This window comes from Antennarius striatus, chromosome 24, assembly GCF_040054535.1.
Source record: "Antennarius striatus isolate MH-2024 chromosome 24, ASM4005453v1, whole genome shotgun sequence".
NCBI lineage: Eukaryota > Metazoa > Chordata > Actinopteri > Lophiiformes > Antennariidae > Antennarius > Antennarius striatus.
In genome coordinates, this window is record NC_090799.1 from 8,700,733 (window position 1) to 8,720,623 (window position 19,891).

At 44.9% G+C, this 19,891-nt stretch overlaps 1 protein-coding gene across 6 annotated transcripts in view; it reads left to right on the plus strand.

Annotated features, from left to right (window-relative positions):
- runx1 (RUNX family transcription factor 1) overlaps positions 1–19,682 on the plus strand; it is a 27,037-nt gene extending 7,355 nt beyond the window's left edge. The window contains exons 3-10 of one of the 6 annotated variants that reach the window (XM_068308951.1): positions 6,010–6,143; positions 11,097–11,248; positions 11,334–11,444; positions 12,699–12,855; positions 15,382–15,486; positions 15,874–16,128; positions 17,447–17,593; positions 17,674–19,681. In XM_068308951.1, coding sequence (XP_068165052.1) covers positions 6,056–6,143; positions 11,097–11,248; positions 11,334–11,444; positions 12,699–12,855; positions 15,382–15,486; positions 15,874–16,128; positions 17,447–17,593; positions 17,674–18,227 — 1,569 coding nt within the window. In that variant the 5' untranslated portion in view covers positions 6,010–6,055 and the 3' untranslated portion in view covers positions 18,228–19,681. Of the gene's footprint in view, positions 1–6,009; positions 6,144–9,111; positions 9,888–11,096; positions 11,249–11,333; positions 11,445–12,649; positions 12,856–15,381; positions 15,487–15,873; positions 16,129–17,446; positions 17,594–17,673 lie in introns of those variants that run through there. The other 5 variants (XM_068308953.1, XM_068308954.1, XM_068308955.1 and 2 more) reach the window with 5 other exon arrangements.
- The last annotated feature ends 209 nt before the right edge of the window (positions 19,683–19,891 follow it).

A 19,891-nucleotide genomic window follows, 5' to 3' on the forward strand; every position in this document is an offset into this window, starting at 1 on the left:
TTTTACAGCGTCAGGAGACAGGAAGACTCAACACTGAAGCCGCATTGGCGCCACTTTTTACAGCGTGCGCCTCCTCCTGTTCTCCTCCATCAGCTGCAGCAGGAAGATGGAGATCCCTTCATTTCCTCTCCTCTTTTTCATCTCTCCTCCTCTCTCTGCCGCCTCCTTTCACTTCCTTCCAACCACCTGCTTAATCGCTTCAGCGTTTTTTAATATCGCCGTGATCTGGACAGCGTCTGCGCTGATTCAATTGTGTCCCAAAGTACCGACGTTTCTTTCGGCAGGGAATGGGTTTCATTAGCCAGATTGAGTTTGACTGGGTCTAAATTTAGCTTGGGAACATTTTTCAGCTCAACGCGGACGGGAATCCCTTTTTATAAAAGTAGAATAAAAAAAAAAACCCCATCCAAATATCTGACATCATCGGCGTTATTTCACTTCCTGTCAATTTCACACGCAGGAAAGAAGGAGTTCAGTCGTGTTAAATATGATCTTGATGGCTTTTCCTGGTGTTTCATCAGCAGATGAAGTCATGAAAAGTCAGTCAGGTGACTTAAACATAAAAATTTAGAACTTTTCTGACAGGAAGCAGTTTTTTTAACGGTTTTAAACGATGCAGAAATGATGTTGCGCGTTCAGGTCTGCAGCTGCATTGTTTGAAACGACGGCCTTTTCCATCCCCGTCTCTATTTTTGCTCTCTTTGTTTTTGCTACGCTTCCCCGCTGACTCTAACCTCCCTCGAAGTTTCCAGAAACCGCCGACAGCGAACGGCCATTTGGCCGATCGATGGGACGTCAAATGAATTCGCCGTATGGCGGCCGCGTGCCTGCAAGGCCTGATGGGACATGGTGTCCCGCGCCAAGCGAGGGGAGGTCCCTTCGGTCCTGTGGTTAACGAAGAAAGCCATGCAAAGTGTGTCCTCACCCGTTTGCCTCACCCCTCCTCACCCCGTTTGCCTCCTCGCAGCCCCATTTGTCCCCACATTGTGGTTAACGAGTGAATGCAAAGTGGGGTTGGGGTGGGGGGGCCATTAGCGACCCTCAATTCCGAATTGTAAATTCCAGCCTTCTGATTTATTCATCAGTTCGTTTTCGCGACGCCGTGCGTCCCCGTGTGGTCGCGTTCCAGCCGCCTGATTGGCCGGTCGGGCCGGTTCCTTCCACTTTGATGACCCGGTCTGTGTTCTGTAAAATCTTCTGGGTTATTCAGCAATGCAATCACACACACACACACACACACACACACACACACACACACACACACACACACACACACACACACACACACACACACACACACACACACACACACACACACACACACACACACACACACACACACACTGCGGGGTGTGAATACCTAATTAGCTGATTAGAAGTCTTCTTCTCAAACTGTCAGAAACGATCACTGATTTTTGTGACTGTTTTTATCCAGATTGAGGTGAATGAAAGTCCAGCGTCTGACTTATAATAAAGATAAAACCATCATGAAAATGATCTACAACACATGTGTGAAATTCAAGGCCTGGGGGCCAAACGTGGCCCCCTGCATCATTTTATGTGGCCCCACGAGAGCATCAAAGGTCAATGTCTAAAAAAAAAAGTGTGCTTTGACCAAAAACTACATTTCCCATAATGCAGTAATTCAGCCCATTTTAACTCTGATAAATACGTTTTGAACAAAGTTAACGTCCTAACTTGTGTCTGATGTTATTTTTTTTCTTCATTGATAGTTTGATCCTTGATTGATGGAGTTCTGTGGGTTTAATAACCTGACAAATTAAAACTACAATGTTTGTAACTTAAATAAGTAATAAATTAGTTGTTTAGTTATTTAACATTAAGGAGTAGTTACATTTATGTTACATTTATTTTACATTAAATTGAGTTACATTATTTTCTTTTATTAGTTACATCTAACCCTTTGACCCCAACAGGACCTGGAACACGGATTATTTCCTCCTGATTGATGCCAAAATTCAGTTTCAGTCCAGCAGAAATAATCTGGTCGTTCATTTGACTCATATAAAGTGTGATTTGGGATTTAATAGCAATAAAACCTTGAAAAACTGATGATAAACCATCATCACTATTGTTTACCAGAACTGCTCTACCTGTTTTACCCATGATCCTCCTCTCCTTCTCGCCCATCCTCCTCTTCCTACTCTCTACTCTGTTCTGCTCCTAATTTGCATGAAATTCCATTTAAAAATAAAACGTTTGCGATGACTTGGAATCTCCATTTGGGCTAGCGTTGGCATGCTAAAATGCTAATCTAGGATGTTGCATTCGGACGTTCTTACAGGATGATGTTTGTTATGTTCAGATTTGGAGGTTCAGACTTCACCCCGTCTGATTGGTCGTTACACTCCGCGTTCGCCGTCCGGTCTGAAGCGAGGGGCGAGATAAAAGTTTCTGCTCGGATGAACCTGCTCAGCCATTCAAACTGCACTAAACACAGCCTGAGGCGCTCCTGTCTGCCCCCCCCCCCTCACCCGTCAGCCTGTCTGTCCGTCCCATCTTGTCTCTCTCTCTCCATCAGAGAGTCTTCACGTTCTCTTAGAGTTTATTCCCATTTCCGAGTCGAACGAATGAAGATTTAACCGACTTTGACTGTGAATGATTGAATAGATGCCCCCCCACCCCCCCACCCCTCTCTTTCTCCTCTTTCTTTCTCTCTTCCTCGCTCTATCTGCCCTTCATTTCTTGTGTCAGAAAATCAATTTTTAGTTTAGCAAGAATAACCCCGTCTTCCCTCATCAGAGAGGCCGGCTGAATAATTCAACGCACCCGGACGCGTGTGAGAGGACAAACACACACACACACACACACACACACACACACACACACACACACACACACACACACACACACACACACACACACACACACACACACACACACTTTTTTTTTCCCAATTTGAAAGCTTTTCCAAATGTTTTCATTGGATTTTTTTTTTTTACATCAAACTGTAAAAAAAAACCCATATGAAGCAGCTACACCATTCTTTATGTTCTCACTCTCTACTCGGGTCACCGTAGCAACAGATGAAAAAGAATATCCTCCCTAGTTCCTCCTGGGGGATCCCAAGGTGTTCCGGGGCCGGATGAGTATTTAAACCCCCCCAATGAGTCCTGGGTCCTGAATGCGCCCAAAAAACGGAGCCACCCTGAAGGCATCCCATCAACCCGATGAGTTTGGTACCCAGGATCTTTAAGACTTTACTGAAAAAGAGTGAAAAAGAGAATTCTTTCCAGGATTGGGGCGTGACGTGTAGATTAAGAAGATATTTCTCCTATACATTTCGTCCACGCTGACCTTTGCTGACCTTCTGTCGGTCTTTCACTTCTTCACCATCTGCCGTTTGCAGGAACCCTGAAAGCTTTAACGGCGGCGTGTCATCGTGGGTTGGGCCGTAAAGAAACGCCCCCGGCGTGCCGTAAAGTAATCGAGGAGAACGTCGTTGGACGTAGCCTAACTCGTCTCGTAATTAGCGTCACGACATCCCAGAGCTAATTTGGCAAAGGCAACGAATTACAAACCAGAACAAATTATGAGACGCACACCTTCCATTTGGAGTGTATGAATTTTTGTACTTGTGCTAGTCTGTGTGTGTGTGTGTGTGTGTGTGTGTGTGTGTGTGTGTGTGTGTGTGTGTGTGTGTGTGTGTGTGTGTGTGTGTGTGTGTGTGCGTGTGTGTGTGTGTGTGCGCGTGTGTGTGTGTGTCATTTGGGGCTGCTGCTAACTCATATGTCAGAAAATCAATTAATTACTTTTAAGCGGCAGTTAACTGCATCCGCACAATACACCGCATGAATTATAGAAGAGGTGTACACACCGTGTGTGTGTGTGTGTGTGTGTGTGTGTGTGTGTGTGTGTGTGTGTGTGTGTGTGTGTGTGTAAGAATCGGCTGCTCTGTTAACTAGAGACAATTGCTAACTCCTCCGTCACTGATCAATTGATGAGAGCACTTCGATACGAATCAGATGAACTCACGCGGGTTCACTTTCATACAGTTTTCACCTGCAATTACAACGTGTGGAAAACTACAAACTACACGCAAACAGAAAAAAAATTTTAAAAACTAAATTATAGTCATGAAATATGATGAAGATTAACCCTCAATATCAAGATCTTTGAAAAAAGACGCCGTCTTGTTTACTTCCTTATATTTAATGACGGGTTTTTTCAGGGTCATGTGACTTAGGGTGAAATTCTTTTACGTTCTGATCAACTTTGACCTGCAGCACAAAGAGGAAGAAAGTAGATTCTGATTAATTCTGCTCTTATATAACTGTTAAAACAAACTTTTCAGAGGAGGAAATGATGTTTACTGGTTTTAAACTTGGAGGTTCCCCTCAGGATGAGACGAGGTGTTGAAGCTGATGATGATGATAAAAAGTGGAGGATTTCTCTTCTTTTGCCTTCATCGATCCTCCACTCAGGGTGGCAGTGTGTGTGTGTGTGTGTGTGTGTGTGTGTGTGTGTGTGCGTGTGTGTGTGTGCGTGTGTGTGTGGCATTGATCCCTGCCTTGCCACTGTCACTGGCCTCGGGGTGGCCCCGGCTCAGGGGACGACAGGGACAGACCGCCGCTGGCAGCATCTCTATTCGAGCTCGTCTCTCCTCTATAACGATTATTGTGCATCTGCAAACTTTGTAAAGTTGATTTATTGAATTCGCGACACAAGAAATATAAAATCGATAATTATTACAATTTAAAGTTTGGTTTCTCGCCTAGATAAAAAGTCACAAACAAAACTAGAGAGTTTTATTTAACAGGAATCATAATTTTGCGGCGACTAAATAAACAAGAACCAGTTTTATTCTGATGGTTTTCCGTCATTCAGCACTCGGGATAAGTTTTCCCTCAGACGACCACAGCGGCTCACCAGAACCCGGTGACACACACACACACACACACACACACGGCTGCTCTGAGGTCGCCATTGAGGGCTACAGGGAGTCACCGTTGGAGGGGCGGGGGGGTTGTGGTGATGTCACCAACCAAAGGACGTTTGGCTGTGGGGATGGGGGGGGGTCGCAGTGGGAAGCTTGCTGTCTGTCGGTGTCACGGTGGTCACCTTGAGGTTTGGTTGCGTGTCTCTATTTGCCAGCGATAGTTGAGTTGAAAGATTCAAACTACTTTTATTTTGTTAAATTGGGGTGAATTCTACTTTTAATAACTCCTTTCTTTCCATAATGTCCTTTAAGTTGGGAAAATGGATGCATTCCAACACTTTTTTTTCTAGTCGGACACTTAAAGGATGGATGTTTAAAAAATAAATATCTAGGCCGGCCAGCAGGGGGCGGTAGAGTGAGATAGGCGAGTTAGCTTGAGCACTGCGGTGGCTTTTTAGCTTATTGTAGGTGAAGTAACCGACACAAAACTAATAAAAAAGTTTTTTTTTAAAATTTAAAACATTTCAACTGAATATAAATAAAGTTAACTTGACAAGAAGTTTTTCTCAATGTTTTTTTTCCTCCAGAACCTTCGAGGTAGTTGCTTTGCGTTCTTTTTGACAAGTGCAAGAAGAAAGCAAAAAAAGACGAAGATTGGGGTTGGGGGGCGGTGGTGGGGGGATAACAGGAGAAAATCATTTGAGTAGCTAAATGAAATTAGCAGCTTTAAAGAGCCCGGGGGCAAAGTGGAGTCCCGTCCCCCGTGGCTACGCTTTAGAGAGGGAGGGGATGGATTCAGCTTGACTGGCTCCTCTCCCTCGTGCCGCACTCCCTCACCTCTTTCTTGTTTTTGCTAATATCAAGGTTTATATGAAGGGAGGGGGTGAGGGAGGGGGTGAATGAGGGATATAAAGGGGCTTGATGAAGGTGAGGACACGTCGGATCTCTTCTTCACCAAACAACTTTCCTTTTTAACTTCACACTCTGGACTAAAAGTAAAAATATATATATAATTCCTGAATCTCTTTCTGTTTTATCTTCCGATTCATTCCCGCCTCCGTGGTCCTTTCTTTCCTGACACCCCCTCGTCTCCTCCCTCCGGGGGTCAGATATTGGGCCCCAGCTGTCGTTTGGTTCCACGCCCAGGATTGAAGCATGAACCCTGGGGCGTTCTCCGGCTCCGGGCCCCTGTCCTGGGCCGTGTACCTGATGAGGAAGGGCCGGACAGGCAGCGGACTGTTTGGTAACGCTAACTCTTCTTCACACTTCATAGTCATCATCATCTTCATCGCTGGGCGTTGTCGTTAGAGTTTTTGTGAGTTTTTATTCACCAGAACTAAACATTTCTCCTCATTCCAACAAGTCTTTTTTAATTATTATTTCTAAGTATGTTGCGTCATAATAATGAAAATATTTAATTCTAACGCTCCAACTGATCATTCATGAGGTTCCTGAACACCTCATCTGTTGTGAATGAGAATTTATTCCCTATGGGGAAAATTAAACTTCACCACTAAATTAAAAACTTTTCACCCCTGTATTATTCTTATAATTTTTGAAAATAATTATTTTAAGGATTTCTAAGGACGTTCTCTAAGTGTATTTCTGACTGCAGGAGTTCCAGAGGGGGTTCAGGGGTCACTGGGATTTTTTAGGATTCTACCAGGATTTTCTTTTATCTTATCACCTGAGTATTATAAGGAATTGAGTCAATGCAGGAATAACGGGAACGTCATTTACTTTTTGATGCTAAAAATGTGTTTTTTTACATCTGTTTCAAGTTTATGTGAAGGTTAAATTATTAAATATGCGAGAATCAGAAGTTTGAAACAGAAATAAAACAACTCTAGTGTAATGCAGGACTTCAAAATAAGAGCTTGGTTATCAATTTAATAATTTTATCATCAATGACTACGTGAAGAAATGTGTCAAAATGTCAAATTTAGGAAAAATTGTTTTTATATTAAAATACGCTGTTGTTGGAATTGACCATGAATTTGAAGAATCTCTTTATTCTGCAGCTGATAATGTGAAGTAATGCTGCTATCAATACCTTTGATAGGCGATTGTGGCTGGGTATTGATTATGGATCAGAGGACAATGACAGGCTCACGTTACGAGGGAGTCGGTGGGAAACGCTGGCCGAGCGAAATCCAACTCCTCTCCCTTTTTGTCGTGGTTTTTGTCTTTCTTTCTCCCTCCATTATCGCATGTGTGTATTTTTATTCATCTGTGCAGCATCCTCATTTTATTTTATTTGCCTGCGACCAAAACTATCATTGTCAAAGAGATTAAGGACAGATTGTGGTAGAAGGGTCAGAATCGCTCTTTATTTAAATTAGACTTCAATCAGAAATTTTAGTAAAGAAATCAATAATTAATTTTCACCTAAATCATCATTTTCTGATTTTAAGGTGCTAAGAGTGATTACAGGAATTGCTGACCGACTGAAGTCACTTCCTTTCTATAGCATGTCTGCACACTTGGCATAAGGCCTAAAATGTTCACAGATATAGTTTCAACGTATCCTTCGCTGTTTGAATTATTTATAAGTGTGGTTCTTTGAGGAATAAATGCCCAGTGTCAGATTTAATGACACTAACTCTGATGAAATTGCAGATTGACAGAAGTGCTTCAGATGCAGGATGAAGTGCAAAACTGTTCCGAATGCATGAAGGGAAGGTTGTTGTACAGTATTGGTCAATGTTCATCTTTCATTTAACTTTTTGTGCAATTTAACAATCTGAGAATTTACACCAAACCGTTTGGATTACCTTTAGTTAAAAAGATTTAAAAAGGCGCTCGATGAGGAAGTGAAAAATAGATATTTCTCAGGGCAAATCACGTCCCGTCCATCTCTGGCTGAGATGAGAGCGGAGGCATTTACATTTTTTATCATCCCCCCTTTGGCGACAGAGGATGGGTGTGGAGGCAGACTGGCATTTCCCTAAAATTCATCCGACAACTCAAATGGACCGACTCTGAAAAAAGGACTTCCTGAAAACATCCAGGTGCACAAAACGCTTTTTAACGGATCCTTAAGCCAAAGAATGTAATGGATGCACTCAGATTGCGAGATTCTAATAAGAAATCCTTTATGTTCATTAAAAAAAAATTTTTTTTAAAAATCATCTGTGCGATTTCTTATCTGGTGTAACAACGGTAAATTAAAATAGAGAGGCTGAGTCACAACAGAATTCATCTGTTTGTTCACAATAAATACATCAAAGTGCTGTTTGGGGTAAAATGCATTTAACAGTTTTAAAATTTTCTTCAAACTCCAAGTAACCAAAGTATTATTACTGTATAACTATTATTTTAATTGATTTAATTTGATTATAATCTGGATTTCAGAAAAATGCAGCAAGACGATGCAGCTTTTCAGTCTTTTATATTATTAATATTGTTATATATTTATAATTATAATACTTCTCCATTCTTATGGATGCAGATATTATAACCTTCACTTAATCAATAATTAAACTTAGTAACTTCATCATTTAAAAAAAACTGTCCTGATAACAACCAATACGACATTTGACACAATTATGTCAAAAATTGGAATTAAAAAAAAAGATAATCAAATTACAAGGAAAACATTTAATATTGTAAAATAAAGTGAATAATCCTATAAAATGCTTTTGGAAATAAGGATGAAGAAATGGGAAAGTACGAAAAAATAATAAACACATGAATGAATATTTGAATTCAGAATTGATTTGAACACAGACAGAACAAATTCTGTCGCAGAAATGTTCATTTCTGTGAATTTAAATTATTATTTTATTACATTTTTGTTAATACTTATTTGACTCCAAATAAAATAGAACATATTTGAACTCGTACTTCTAATCGGACTCTGTTGCTCATAGAGAACAGGATGAAAAGCAGACACCATATAAAACCCGTTTTTTAATAGAGTCTGGATTGAATTTGTGTTTGTGATCCAGCGCTGTGTGATTTAAATCCCCTACTGCCCCCTATCGTCCATATTCGGTAATAACAGCCTTGTTTGAAGACCATCTCAACCAATCACAGTAGAGATCTGGATTATTAGTCTCTTAATTCGCGGTGTTTTTTAAAAAAAAATCCTTTTATTTTAAAGGTTTTTTTTAAAGTGCCTTTTTATTTATTTATTTTAGTTTTTTCTATTCTTAACACGTCAAACACACGTAAAACTTGACTGATGATCACATCCGACCGGATTCAAACACGTTCGGTCACTTTCTGGCGTTCTTTCGGAGGAATCGCGGCTCCGTTTTCTCCGGGCTCTTTCTCTTCTAAGCCCCGCCTCCTCCCGGACGGACACAACGCTGATTGGGCAATCCCCCTTCAGCGCACATCCGCTGCGACCCTCCTGATTGGCTGAGCCGCTCCGAGCCACAGATGAGATGTAAATGCAGGATGTGTGCCGGTAAAAGCCTGGCGCTGTCAGCGGGGATGTTCACTCATCGGGAGGGGAGGAGAGCGGGACGCAGCGTGGGGGAGAAAACGAGCGTGGACGATTAAAACCGGGATGAAAAGAGAATAAGAATAACAAAACAATACTTCCTCGTCTACTTCCGCTTTGTTTTACTTGTTTGCTTTTCTCCCACGTTCAACGGAAAACGTGGATTTTTGATCAGCGTGGATTCAGGAGGTGTGAATTCTTCCATCAAAAGTCTCATCGTGACTTTTTTTAAAACACTCCTGACTGTTTGGAATCCGATTTGAAAGAAGTTTTTCAGTCGCGCTTTTACGCACGAAAACTGAAATCCGGCGCGTCTGGACGGGTTCAAGCGGCCGGACTGCGATTTTATTTATTTATTTATTTCTTATACTAATATTTTAAGGACATTTAAGAAGACGACAACAAATATCGACAAAACGCAGAGAGACATCTGTTCAACAATTCCAAAAGAAATCGGGAGTTTTGTTTTTCACGCATCGGGAAAGCTGTGGGCGAACTGTGGCGCACAGATGGTGTTCCTGTGGGACGCGAAATACGGTAAAAGTTCAATTCCTCCGAAAATTTCCACTGTTTCCGTGATGCTCGTAGGGGGGTCGGACGTGAATCACCTGCATCAGAAACGCAGTTCGTTCCCACGAAGGGGAACCAAAAAATAGTTCCTCTTTCTGATCGATTCTGAATCTGATTCAGAAATGAAAGATGTTAAGTTTATTAAAACTGATTAACAGTAACTTTAGCAGAATTGACAGGCTGTTTGGCATCATTTTAAAAAATTGCTGACTTTCAGGTTTCAATATACTTAATAATTATATATTATGAGGTTGATTATAAAGTCATTATGAAGACTTATAAAGCATGTAAGATGTGGAGACGTGGGCTTTATGGGAAGAGGAGATTTTAAGATCAAAAAAGAAGCAGTTGGGGGGAAAAAATCATAATTTATATATATTAAATCATTTTAATCTACCTTTTTTCCCCCCATTCCCCATTTTGAAATAAGAGAAAATCTTCCAGTGGAGTTACAGCTTCTTGTTAATGGAGGACTTTCCTCCAGATTAACTGACATGTCTGACATGTTGGGCTGAAAACGCCGACCTTTTAGCCGGAGAGTCGACCCGGAGGCCGAAAACCACGATCACCACCCTCCATGTCGGCGTGCCGTGGCGTCTGGTAGCGGTGTGTTTCCGAACTGTAAACCAAACTCCAAACCGCATGTGGCTTCAATTGTGGGTTTGGCCGACTGACAAACCAACAGGAGCCACTGACGCTGCTCATTTATCAGATTTCCTCTCTCTCATTCAGGTTTTCTCGCCGTATTCGGTTCTCTTGATTATTATTTCCAGACTTGTGTTTTTATTACGTGTCTGGAAATAGTCTTCCTGGGTTCCACTTATTAATTCAAAGGAAGAGAAAAACCCCGTTCGCTGCCGGTCTTTGACTTGGGTGACTACACACTTTGGCATTCCTGACCACGGCGTGTGTCATCGCACGAGTGTGTGTCTGTGTCTGTTGTGACAAGCAGCGATTCACTTATCCATCAAAACATTTTGAATCATTGGAGGATAATAAAAAGCAGACTGAAGCTGCAAAACCGGAGTTTCAGCCTCTTGTTTAGTCCTAAAAAACAAAATCTTTGTTCATCTCCTCTGATTTTTGTTGGATCTACGACCAAACGTCTCATCTGGAGATATTTACCCCACCAGAAATGGAAAATTAACCCCACTGGCTGCGTCTTTTCTTCCTCAGACCCTGCCCCGGGCCGGCGGTACACCCCTCCCTCAACCACCCTGGCTTCGGGGGGTAAAATGTCCGAGGCCCTGCCCCTGGGTGCCCAGGAGGCCGGTGGCGGGGCGGCGCTGGTGGGGAAGCTGCGTATGGCGGACCGCGGCATGGTGGAGGTACTGAACATAAAACACCCCCAGATAAAAAAGATTCCTACGTCCTCTGAAGGCGGCGTCACGTGTGTCACGCCCTGATTTCCAGGTGATCTCGGATCATCCGGGCGAGCTGGTGAAGACGGACAGCCCCAACTTCCTGTGCTCCGTCCTGCCCACCCACTGGAGGTGCAACAAGACGCTGCCCATCGCTTTCAAGGTGTGTCCGTCACTCAAATCCTTCCCCCCGCTCCACCCCCAATGAGAGTTCAGGGGTTAAAGGTGAAAACGTGACGCGGAAAACTTCACCATCAACAGGTGAAGCCGCCTGGAGTCACTCCGGAGAACGGCGTATTTAATTTAAAGGAGGTTGGATAATTTTTAAAAGAAAATTGGGAGGTTTTATTTTGTAAAAGATTTAATTTTGTTGAATTTTATCAAACAGGCAGTTAAAAGTAATTAAATTTAATAGTGATAATAATAAAACTCGCTTTACTCCACGTAAGAATTTTTTTTCTACTCGCTGAATATTTTATAATAGATATAAATAGATAAAAATATAATAATTTCATCCATCTATCGTCAGTGTTTCTTCGTGTTTCTACATTTTTGCGATGTGAGTGGACGTAAACGTCTTTCCTGCACTTTGAGACAAAATGCATTTGTGGAAAAGCGGCTTTTAGCCTCAGAACAAACAACTGATTGATTTATCGAGTTTTATGCATTAGCGTTCGCACATGCTTCTGTGTGTGTGTGTGTGTGTGTGTGTGTGTGTGTGTGTGTGTGTGTGTGTGTGTGGTGCATTATGCATCATTATGGAGTGTCATGAGCGGATGTCACTGCCTATTACTGCAAATGGATGACGGCTATGATGCAATCACACACACATAACTGCCCAACATCCCCTTGCAATGCACACGGTGTGTGAGCACGGTAACACACACACACACACACACACACACACACACACACACACAGCTGTGGGTGCACGCTACGGATGCAGAGAGTTCCAGCCAATCAGATTCCACGCAATCGATCCTGTCATTGGTGGATTATTGGAGCATCAGCATGTGGACGTTTGGAGTCGCCTTCAAGGCCAGCAGGGACCAAAATCAGATCGTTCCCTGGAAAACAATGCGTTGGGCTTAAACAGGACGTTTAGGGGGGGTTTCACCGCTGGGGGGTGGGGGTGGGGGGGGTCATCAGGGGTCAGCTAAGCTCAGGGTTAAACCAGCAGTTGTGTCTTATCTGCTGGGTCGGCGTGACGGACGTTAAAATGGAAATGGGCTCCGACGGAGGAGGAGGAGCCAACAATGGGGAACGTCTGAGTCGACCAATCAGGATGGAGTGTTTAAATAGGAACTGTAATTGCAAAACCCTTCAATGTGATCTTTCTTGTCCTTATTTTATCCTTTCAAATGACAGAAACGGGTTCCCTAACATCCCAAACTCTCCTCCCGTGATGTCATCACAGGTGGTCGCCCTCGGCGACATCCCCGACGGCACCCTGGTGACGGTGATGGCGGGTAACGACGAGAACTACTCAGCTGAGCTGCGCAACGCCACGGCCGCCGTCAAGAACCAGGTGGCCCGCTTCAATGACCTGCGCTTCGTGGGCCGCAGCGGACGAGGTAGAAACAGAGAGGAAATATAGAATATAAAATACAAAATATAAAAAATAAAATATAAAATTTAAGCTATAAAATATAAAATACAAAATATAAAAAATACAATATAAAACATAAAAATAAAAAATATAAAATATAAAAAATAAAATATAAAATTTAATTTTTAAATATAAAATACAAAATATAAAAGAATAGGTGAGAAATTCTAAATTGTCTTGCTAGAAACTGAAATCCGCCGTCGCACAGCATCATGGGGGAAGTCCGCGTGAAGAGAAACAGCATTGACACAACTTCCTCGTGTGCCCCCCCTCCTTTTAACGGACACACTGGACCTCTGTTATTCTAAATCAGTCGCAGGCAAATGTCCCAACTTATCTATTTAAAACAGCCGACCTGTGTACACAAGCTGCGCTAACGCTCGCACGTTTCACACACACACACACACACGCGCGCGCGTTAGAAAGACGCTGGGCGTCCCACGGCGGAGTGGAAATATGGAAATCAGACTCCACGCCTCCCCCCCCATCCTGGTGGGTCAAACGTGAGGGCGCTGATGATTCTTGGGTGCTATAATTCAAATGACGAGTTCGTTTTCATGCAAATTTAACAACAAGTTGGCGCTGTTAGCGTCAGGCTAGCGTCATGCTAGCAGGAGGGGGGGATTTTAGGCGCCAAAAGCAGTGCCCATGTTAGCTTAGCATGTTAGCAACACGTCCTGTTGGGGACTATTTCCTGCGGCCTATTAAATACATGTGGGTGATTTTTTTTTGGGACTATTTGTTGACTTTGCTAGATTAAAACGTGTTACCGTGACGATGTAGTGCTTTGCGTGATGCCACACGGCGAGCGGCGGCTGCGCATGAAGCAGGTTTAGTGTGTTTCCTCATCCGCCTCTGCGTGTGTGTGTGTGTGTGTGGGGCGGGGGGGATTTCTGAGCATCAGAGTTCTCAGAATTAGTCATCGGTTGTGTTTTTGCAGAAGCGCTCGGTTACGACATTCTGACGCTCCCACGATGAGAAACGATTATTCTCATGCAGAAAAGTCAAATTTATCATTTCATGCTGAGGTTAATGCTTTTATTTTATTTTTTTAAATTTAAGGCTAAAACTGAAGGAATTATTTAACCCCTCGTCCGTCCTGCAGCTCGTCTGCAGCTTTAATCTAAGAGGAAATTCTAATTCTAACGCTACAAATGTGCAATCATCCCTCCTTCAGTTCCTCTTTTAAACAGGAGCATCTTTTTTTTTCTTTCACAATATCTGCCTGTGAGCGAACACACACACACACACACACACACACACATGACGAGCCGCCGCCTTGTTGTTCCTGGCACGCACACACACGTCGCTTTGTGAAACACGTTGTAAATAAGAGATTCCCTCTGATGGGCTCAGTGAAAGAAATCCTGGACCCGGCAGGCCCCGACACGACACACATGGCCTCACCTCGTGTGTGTGTGTGTGTGTGTGTGTGTGTGTGTGTGTGTGTGTGTGTGTGTGTGTGTGTGTGTGTGTGTGTGTGTGTGTGTGTGTGTGTGTGTGTGTGTGTGTGTGTGTGTAAAATGCCACCGGATGGCTGATAGACACAACACCCACAAAGACCTCAGCTGTTCTCTCCCCCCGTCTGTCTCTCTCTATCAGCCCAAATCTCTCACTGTAAACTCTCTCTGTAAACAAACGCACAACAAGTGTCTCCGAGGGACACACGACATTTTCTTCACACACACACGTGTGTGTGTGTGTGTGTGTGTGTGTGTGTGTGTGCGTGTGTGTGTGTGTGTTTTCCTAGGACAGAGCAGAGGACACTTTTTTAGGCGCCCCCTAGTGGTCGCCGCTGCTGTGTCTGCGTGGCATCTGCCTGTCTGCATGTGGAAACTTTACCCCCAGTGACAACAGCGGTGGTCTGTGTGTGTGTGTGTGTGTGTGTGCAGCCCGCATAGTGTTGAGTGATGCCTACTTCCAAAGCTGAGGGCTGGAAGGGACACACACACACACACACACACGTATTTTCTCTCAGATACATTAATCTTATTACATTCTCTTCTCATTATGATGTCAGATTAAACGCTGGCCTCTGATTGGCTGACACCTCGACACTTTTATTGTCTTGTCTCCCTCACGTAACCACAGCGACGAGTCGATGGAATGCGCATTTGTTTTAAAGTTGCGCCGTTAATGAACTGTTCGGTGACACGTGTTAGCATGGCAGCGTTTAGCCGTGCTAACATGCTAACATGCTAAAAGGCGCCCCTGCGGTTCATGTCTATTGGTCCTGTGACATAGAACACATCCAGAGTCAAACAGGCGGGGGCTTTTTTTCCCTTCATCTCACTCTGTCGGCCCTCGTGGTTTCCTCCCGTCTGGAGGGGGGGGGGGGTCGACTTATACGACTTAATGCGTTGAGCAGAACGAGGGGATATTTGAGGAGAGCAGGCGGGGGGGAAGATCCAAATATTATTGAAGCCCTTATTTTCCTCTCATCCATCCTCTTTCCTTTTCTCCTTTCCTTTCCTCTCCTTTCCTTTCCTAGGGAAGAGTTTCACCCTGACCATCACCGTGTTCACCAACCCCCCCCAGGTGGCCACGTATCAGCGAGCCATAAAAATCACGGTGGACGGTCCCAGAGAGCCTCGACGTGAGTTTCATCCCACTCTGAAAAGTTCTACTCCTACAAAATAAAAGCACGAGAACGATTCTGATGGCGCTCCCTCACAAACGGGAACTTTCACTTCCTGTTTTTGGACAATCGGTCCTTCGTCGGAGGAAGACGCCGCTCAGCTGTGAACAACCATCACTCGTCTCCGAGTCGCCCACACACACACACACACACACACACACACACACACATGCATGCTTGCCCCCGTTGGGAGGAAGCGTTTGTAACCGGAGACCAACGTCGGCGCTTTGAAGCACCGCTGACGCCACAGATGGCGTTTACAGGGCGTGACTGCAAAAGTAATCCCTGGATTATGTAATCAGATTACAGATGTGTGATCTGCTGACACAGCACTCTGTCTCTCAGGTCACCGTCAGAAGATGGACGAGGTCAAACCCGGCACCCTGGCGTTCTCCGAGCGGCTGACGGAGCTGGAGCATCTGAGGCGGAGCTCCATGAGGGTGACGCCCCCTCATCATCATCATCATCATCATCATCACCAGCCGGCCGCCGGCGCCCGCCAATCCGCCGCGCTCAACTCCGCCCCCTTCTCCAGCCAGACGCACAGTCAGATGGCTTCCGGTAAGGGTCGGCATCGGTCACCATGGAGACAGGGCAAAGGTCAGCCAGGCTAGCTCTATAAGGATAATGTTAGCTCCTGATGCTAGCGCTAAAGCTCTGTGTGTGTTTGTGTGTGTGTGTGTGTGTGTGTGTGTGTGTGTGTGTGTATCTTGCATCAAACCATCGTTCCTCTTTGTGGTTTTGGCGCCGTCCATTGCGGTGTGTGCACACGTGTGTGCGTGTGAGTGTGTGTAACTGTGTGTGTGTGTGTGTTGTGGTTGCCGTGGATACCGTGCATTCGCCACAAGAAGACGGTATCAGTTCCTCATCCGCCTCCAGCTGTGGTGACACAAATGCACGTTTGTGGAGGCAGTGGGGGCGGGGATGCAGGTTGTGACCCGAATAGGAAATGAAAGTCAGCTGACAGGAAGTGCGCCAACGTGAAAAATAAAGCGCATTTACTCTCACAATACGAATCAACACTCAGTACTACAGGTCCTCATTTTCTTGTGGATGACGAAAATTATTGCAAATATCCAATCTCGTTTCCGTGGCAACAGGCCGTCTTGTCCGTCTCTTATTTTGAAAGGAAGAGGCCGTCATGTTCTCTCCTCTAAAATTGAAAGCAGCGACAGGAAGCCGCTCTGAACTTGTGCTGCGTTTTCGGCCATCCGTTACCGTGGCAACGCCGTTTTCGGGGCTTCAGAAGACGCCGCCCGCTGAACATGTGAACATCGCCGCCCAACTTTGTGCTTTTCTTCTGCAAACACAAAATGTTTTCTGCTTGTTTAAGCAGCTAAAAAAAAAATTAAATTAAATTAAAGAAAATCAACTTTTGTTTTTTCAAAATTTTTCATGTTTTGGATTAAAAACGACAAATCCGAGTCCCGGCGTTCCCTCGCCGACATCTCAGGCTCCGGCCCCACATGGGGGGGGGGGGCTTGGCATGGAGCCCAGGCTTCATCACCACCACCCACACACACACACACACACACACACACACACACACACACACGTCAGTGCTCTTGGCTCGACTTGAAAAGCCTTCATTGACGTCTTGGCTGCTGTGGACAATTTGCCTCCTCGTCTGTCTGCACACACACTCACACCGACACACACTCTTGTCTGCAAGTCTGTGGGTGATCGCTGCCATTTATTACACTGGTGGGGGGGGGGCTGGGGTGAATGAAAGAACACACACACTCAGTTAATTGCTTCCTCTCTTCCATTCGCTTTCTTTCTTCTTTCTTCCGTCTCCAGACGTTTATTCAAACTAAACTTTATTCAGAATGATCAGACGGTCACATGACCGCCGTGAATCAATAGAATTAGTTGTGATCATGTGACTTGAGCCCCCCCTCCTCTCACTCTCTTTCAGATTCCAGACAGATGCAGTCATCTCCATCCTGGTCCTACGACCAATCATATCCCTACCTCGGCCAGATAACCACGCCCACCGTCCACACGGCCAATCCCCTTTCGCCTAGTCGCTCATCGCTTGGCGACCTGTCATCACGACTCACAGGTAACACACACACACACACACACGTGTGTGTGCACAGTGAAATCAGCAGGTAGTCACCTCTGACCTTTGCCCTCTGTCAGGTCCCGACCTCACGGCCTTCAGTGACCCCAGGATGACCTTGGAGCGACCTTTCACCTCCCTCCCCTCCTTATCCGAGTCCCGCTTCTCCGACCCCCGTGTCCACTACCCCCCCACGGCGGCCGCCTTCACCTACGCCCCGTCTCACAACTCCGTCTCTAATGGCGCCCTTGGCATCACCATGGCGACCGCCATGGCAACCACTCCAGCAGGAAGGTACCACACCTATCTGCCCCCTCCCTACCCGGCGAACACCCCCCACCAGGCTCAGAATGGCCCGTTCCAGTCCACCTCCTCGCCGTATCACCTGTACTACTCCACCGCCGCCGGCTCCTACCAGTTCTCCATGATGGCAGGGGGGGGAGGAGGGGGCGGCGGCGACTCGCGCTCGCCGCCGAGGATCCTGCCGCCGTGCACCAACGCCTCCACCGGCTCCGCCCTCCTGCACCCGTCGCTGCCCAATCAGAATGAAGGTGTGGGCGTGGAGGTGGAGTCCAGCCATAGCAGCTCTCCGACGAACATGGGGGCCGCCGAAGCCGTCTGGAGGCCTTACTGAACCTTCTGGGGGGGGTCAAGATGAAATGATGTACGGAGATCACATTCAGGAATCCGATCTTGGAATTTCTCCGAAATCATTGGTTTATAATAAAAGTAAACGAATAAACATCACCTGACAGAAGCAGGACAAAGCCCTCACTTAAAACTGCCAATGAAAAACAAGCTGAGGGACTGACAGCCAATAGGCAACAGTGGGCGGGCCTCTGGAAACAGGAAGTAGCACTGGACTGATCTGAATTCAGTTCCTTTGTAAAATAATGAATGTTGAATCTCTCTGTCTGTCTGTAAACACGTTCTTAATCCTCCTGAGGCAAACTGGGACGACCTTTGACCCCCGAGGACTCCGTAGCGACCCCTCGCCCGTCAGCAAAGAGACATTTTGATAATGTAGATTTATTTATTCCTACAACACCAATTTCTGGTTGCATTTCTGCAGACTCGGTTGTAAATGTCACTTCTTCTTCCCCTCGCACACACACACACACGCGCACACACACACACACACACACACACACACACACACACACACACACACACACACACAGACGACAGGTTTGTTCCAACACCGTTGATTGCATACCTTTGATTTTAATTGATATAAATCTTGTGGAAAAAGAAAAAGTGACTGTCTTTGTATGAATTTCTCTCCACCCCCCATGTGCACGCGCACGCATTTCATCCGCTGCTATTCCTGAACATGGAGGAATTTCTCCAGGCAAACAGACGAGCCCCGGCTTGCCTCCGCTGCCAGTTTACACACATGCACAGAGGTTGCTAAATAAAGGTGAAACGGCTGAAGCCAGACAGCGAGTACACAGTGTTAAAAGCTGATCTACTGCAGGCAAAGGTTGAAGGGGCGGGGGTAGGAGGGCACAGGGTTCGTCCACACATCCAGGAACTAGCGAGCGATCACAGCAATAGACGCCAAAATCATCTGAATTAATCAAGCTGACCTCTTAAAGTGAATCCAGAGGGCGTCACTCAAATTACGTCACGGTTGGGCTTAAATCTTTAGAAGTTTCACCACGTTTATTATGTATTTCTAAGAGTTTACATGCTTTTGACTTTTCATTTCAATGTGACATAAAATGAGAAACATTTCAAACTCCGTCTTGTCGATAAAAGCAATAATGTGCATAAAACCGCTGGTCAACATTAAATGCAGATCACATGTAAGAGTGCATTTTAGATTTTACTAAATAGTCGTAAACCCCATTGTGTCTGCTTATGTTGTAAACAACTCCACAAAAGACTTCCAGAAATGCTTGAAAATAAAATGATTAATTATTTGAAAATATATGAACAGCGAAAATTGTGCGTGAGAGTGGAGGGAAATCCTCCCGAAATGCATGGAGCGTGAACTGCTAGTTTTTCCTCGGTTAACAGCGACGTCTGGTGGACATATTGTGGTATTACACTCAGGTTAAAAGCAGGAAGGCCAGACTCTTTTGCAAGCGATTGTCGATAAAGGCACATTAAATATGTAAATGTAATTTTACAAAATCTCCTGTTTTACTCTGATTCCTTCTAACTTCTTCAAGTTCATATTCAAAATGTCGATGATTGAAGAAGATGTCAACAGCATGTGGTCAATATTCAAGTGTTGTTAAGGGAAACATTCCCCTAAATGAACACGCATTAAGGTCTATAACTTTCATCCCT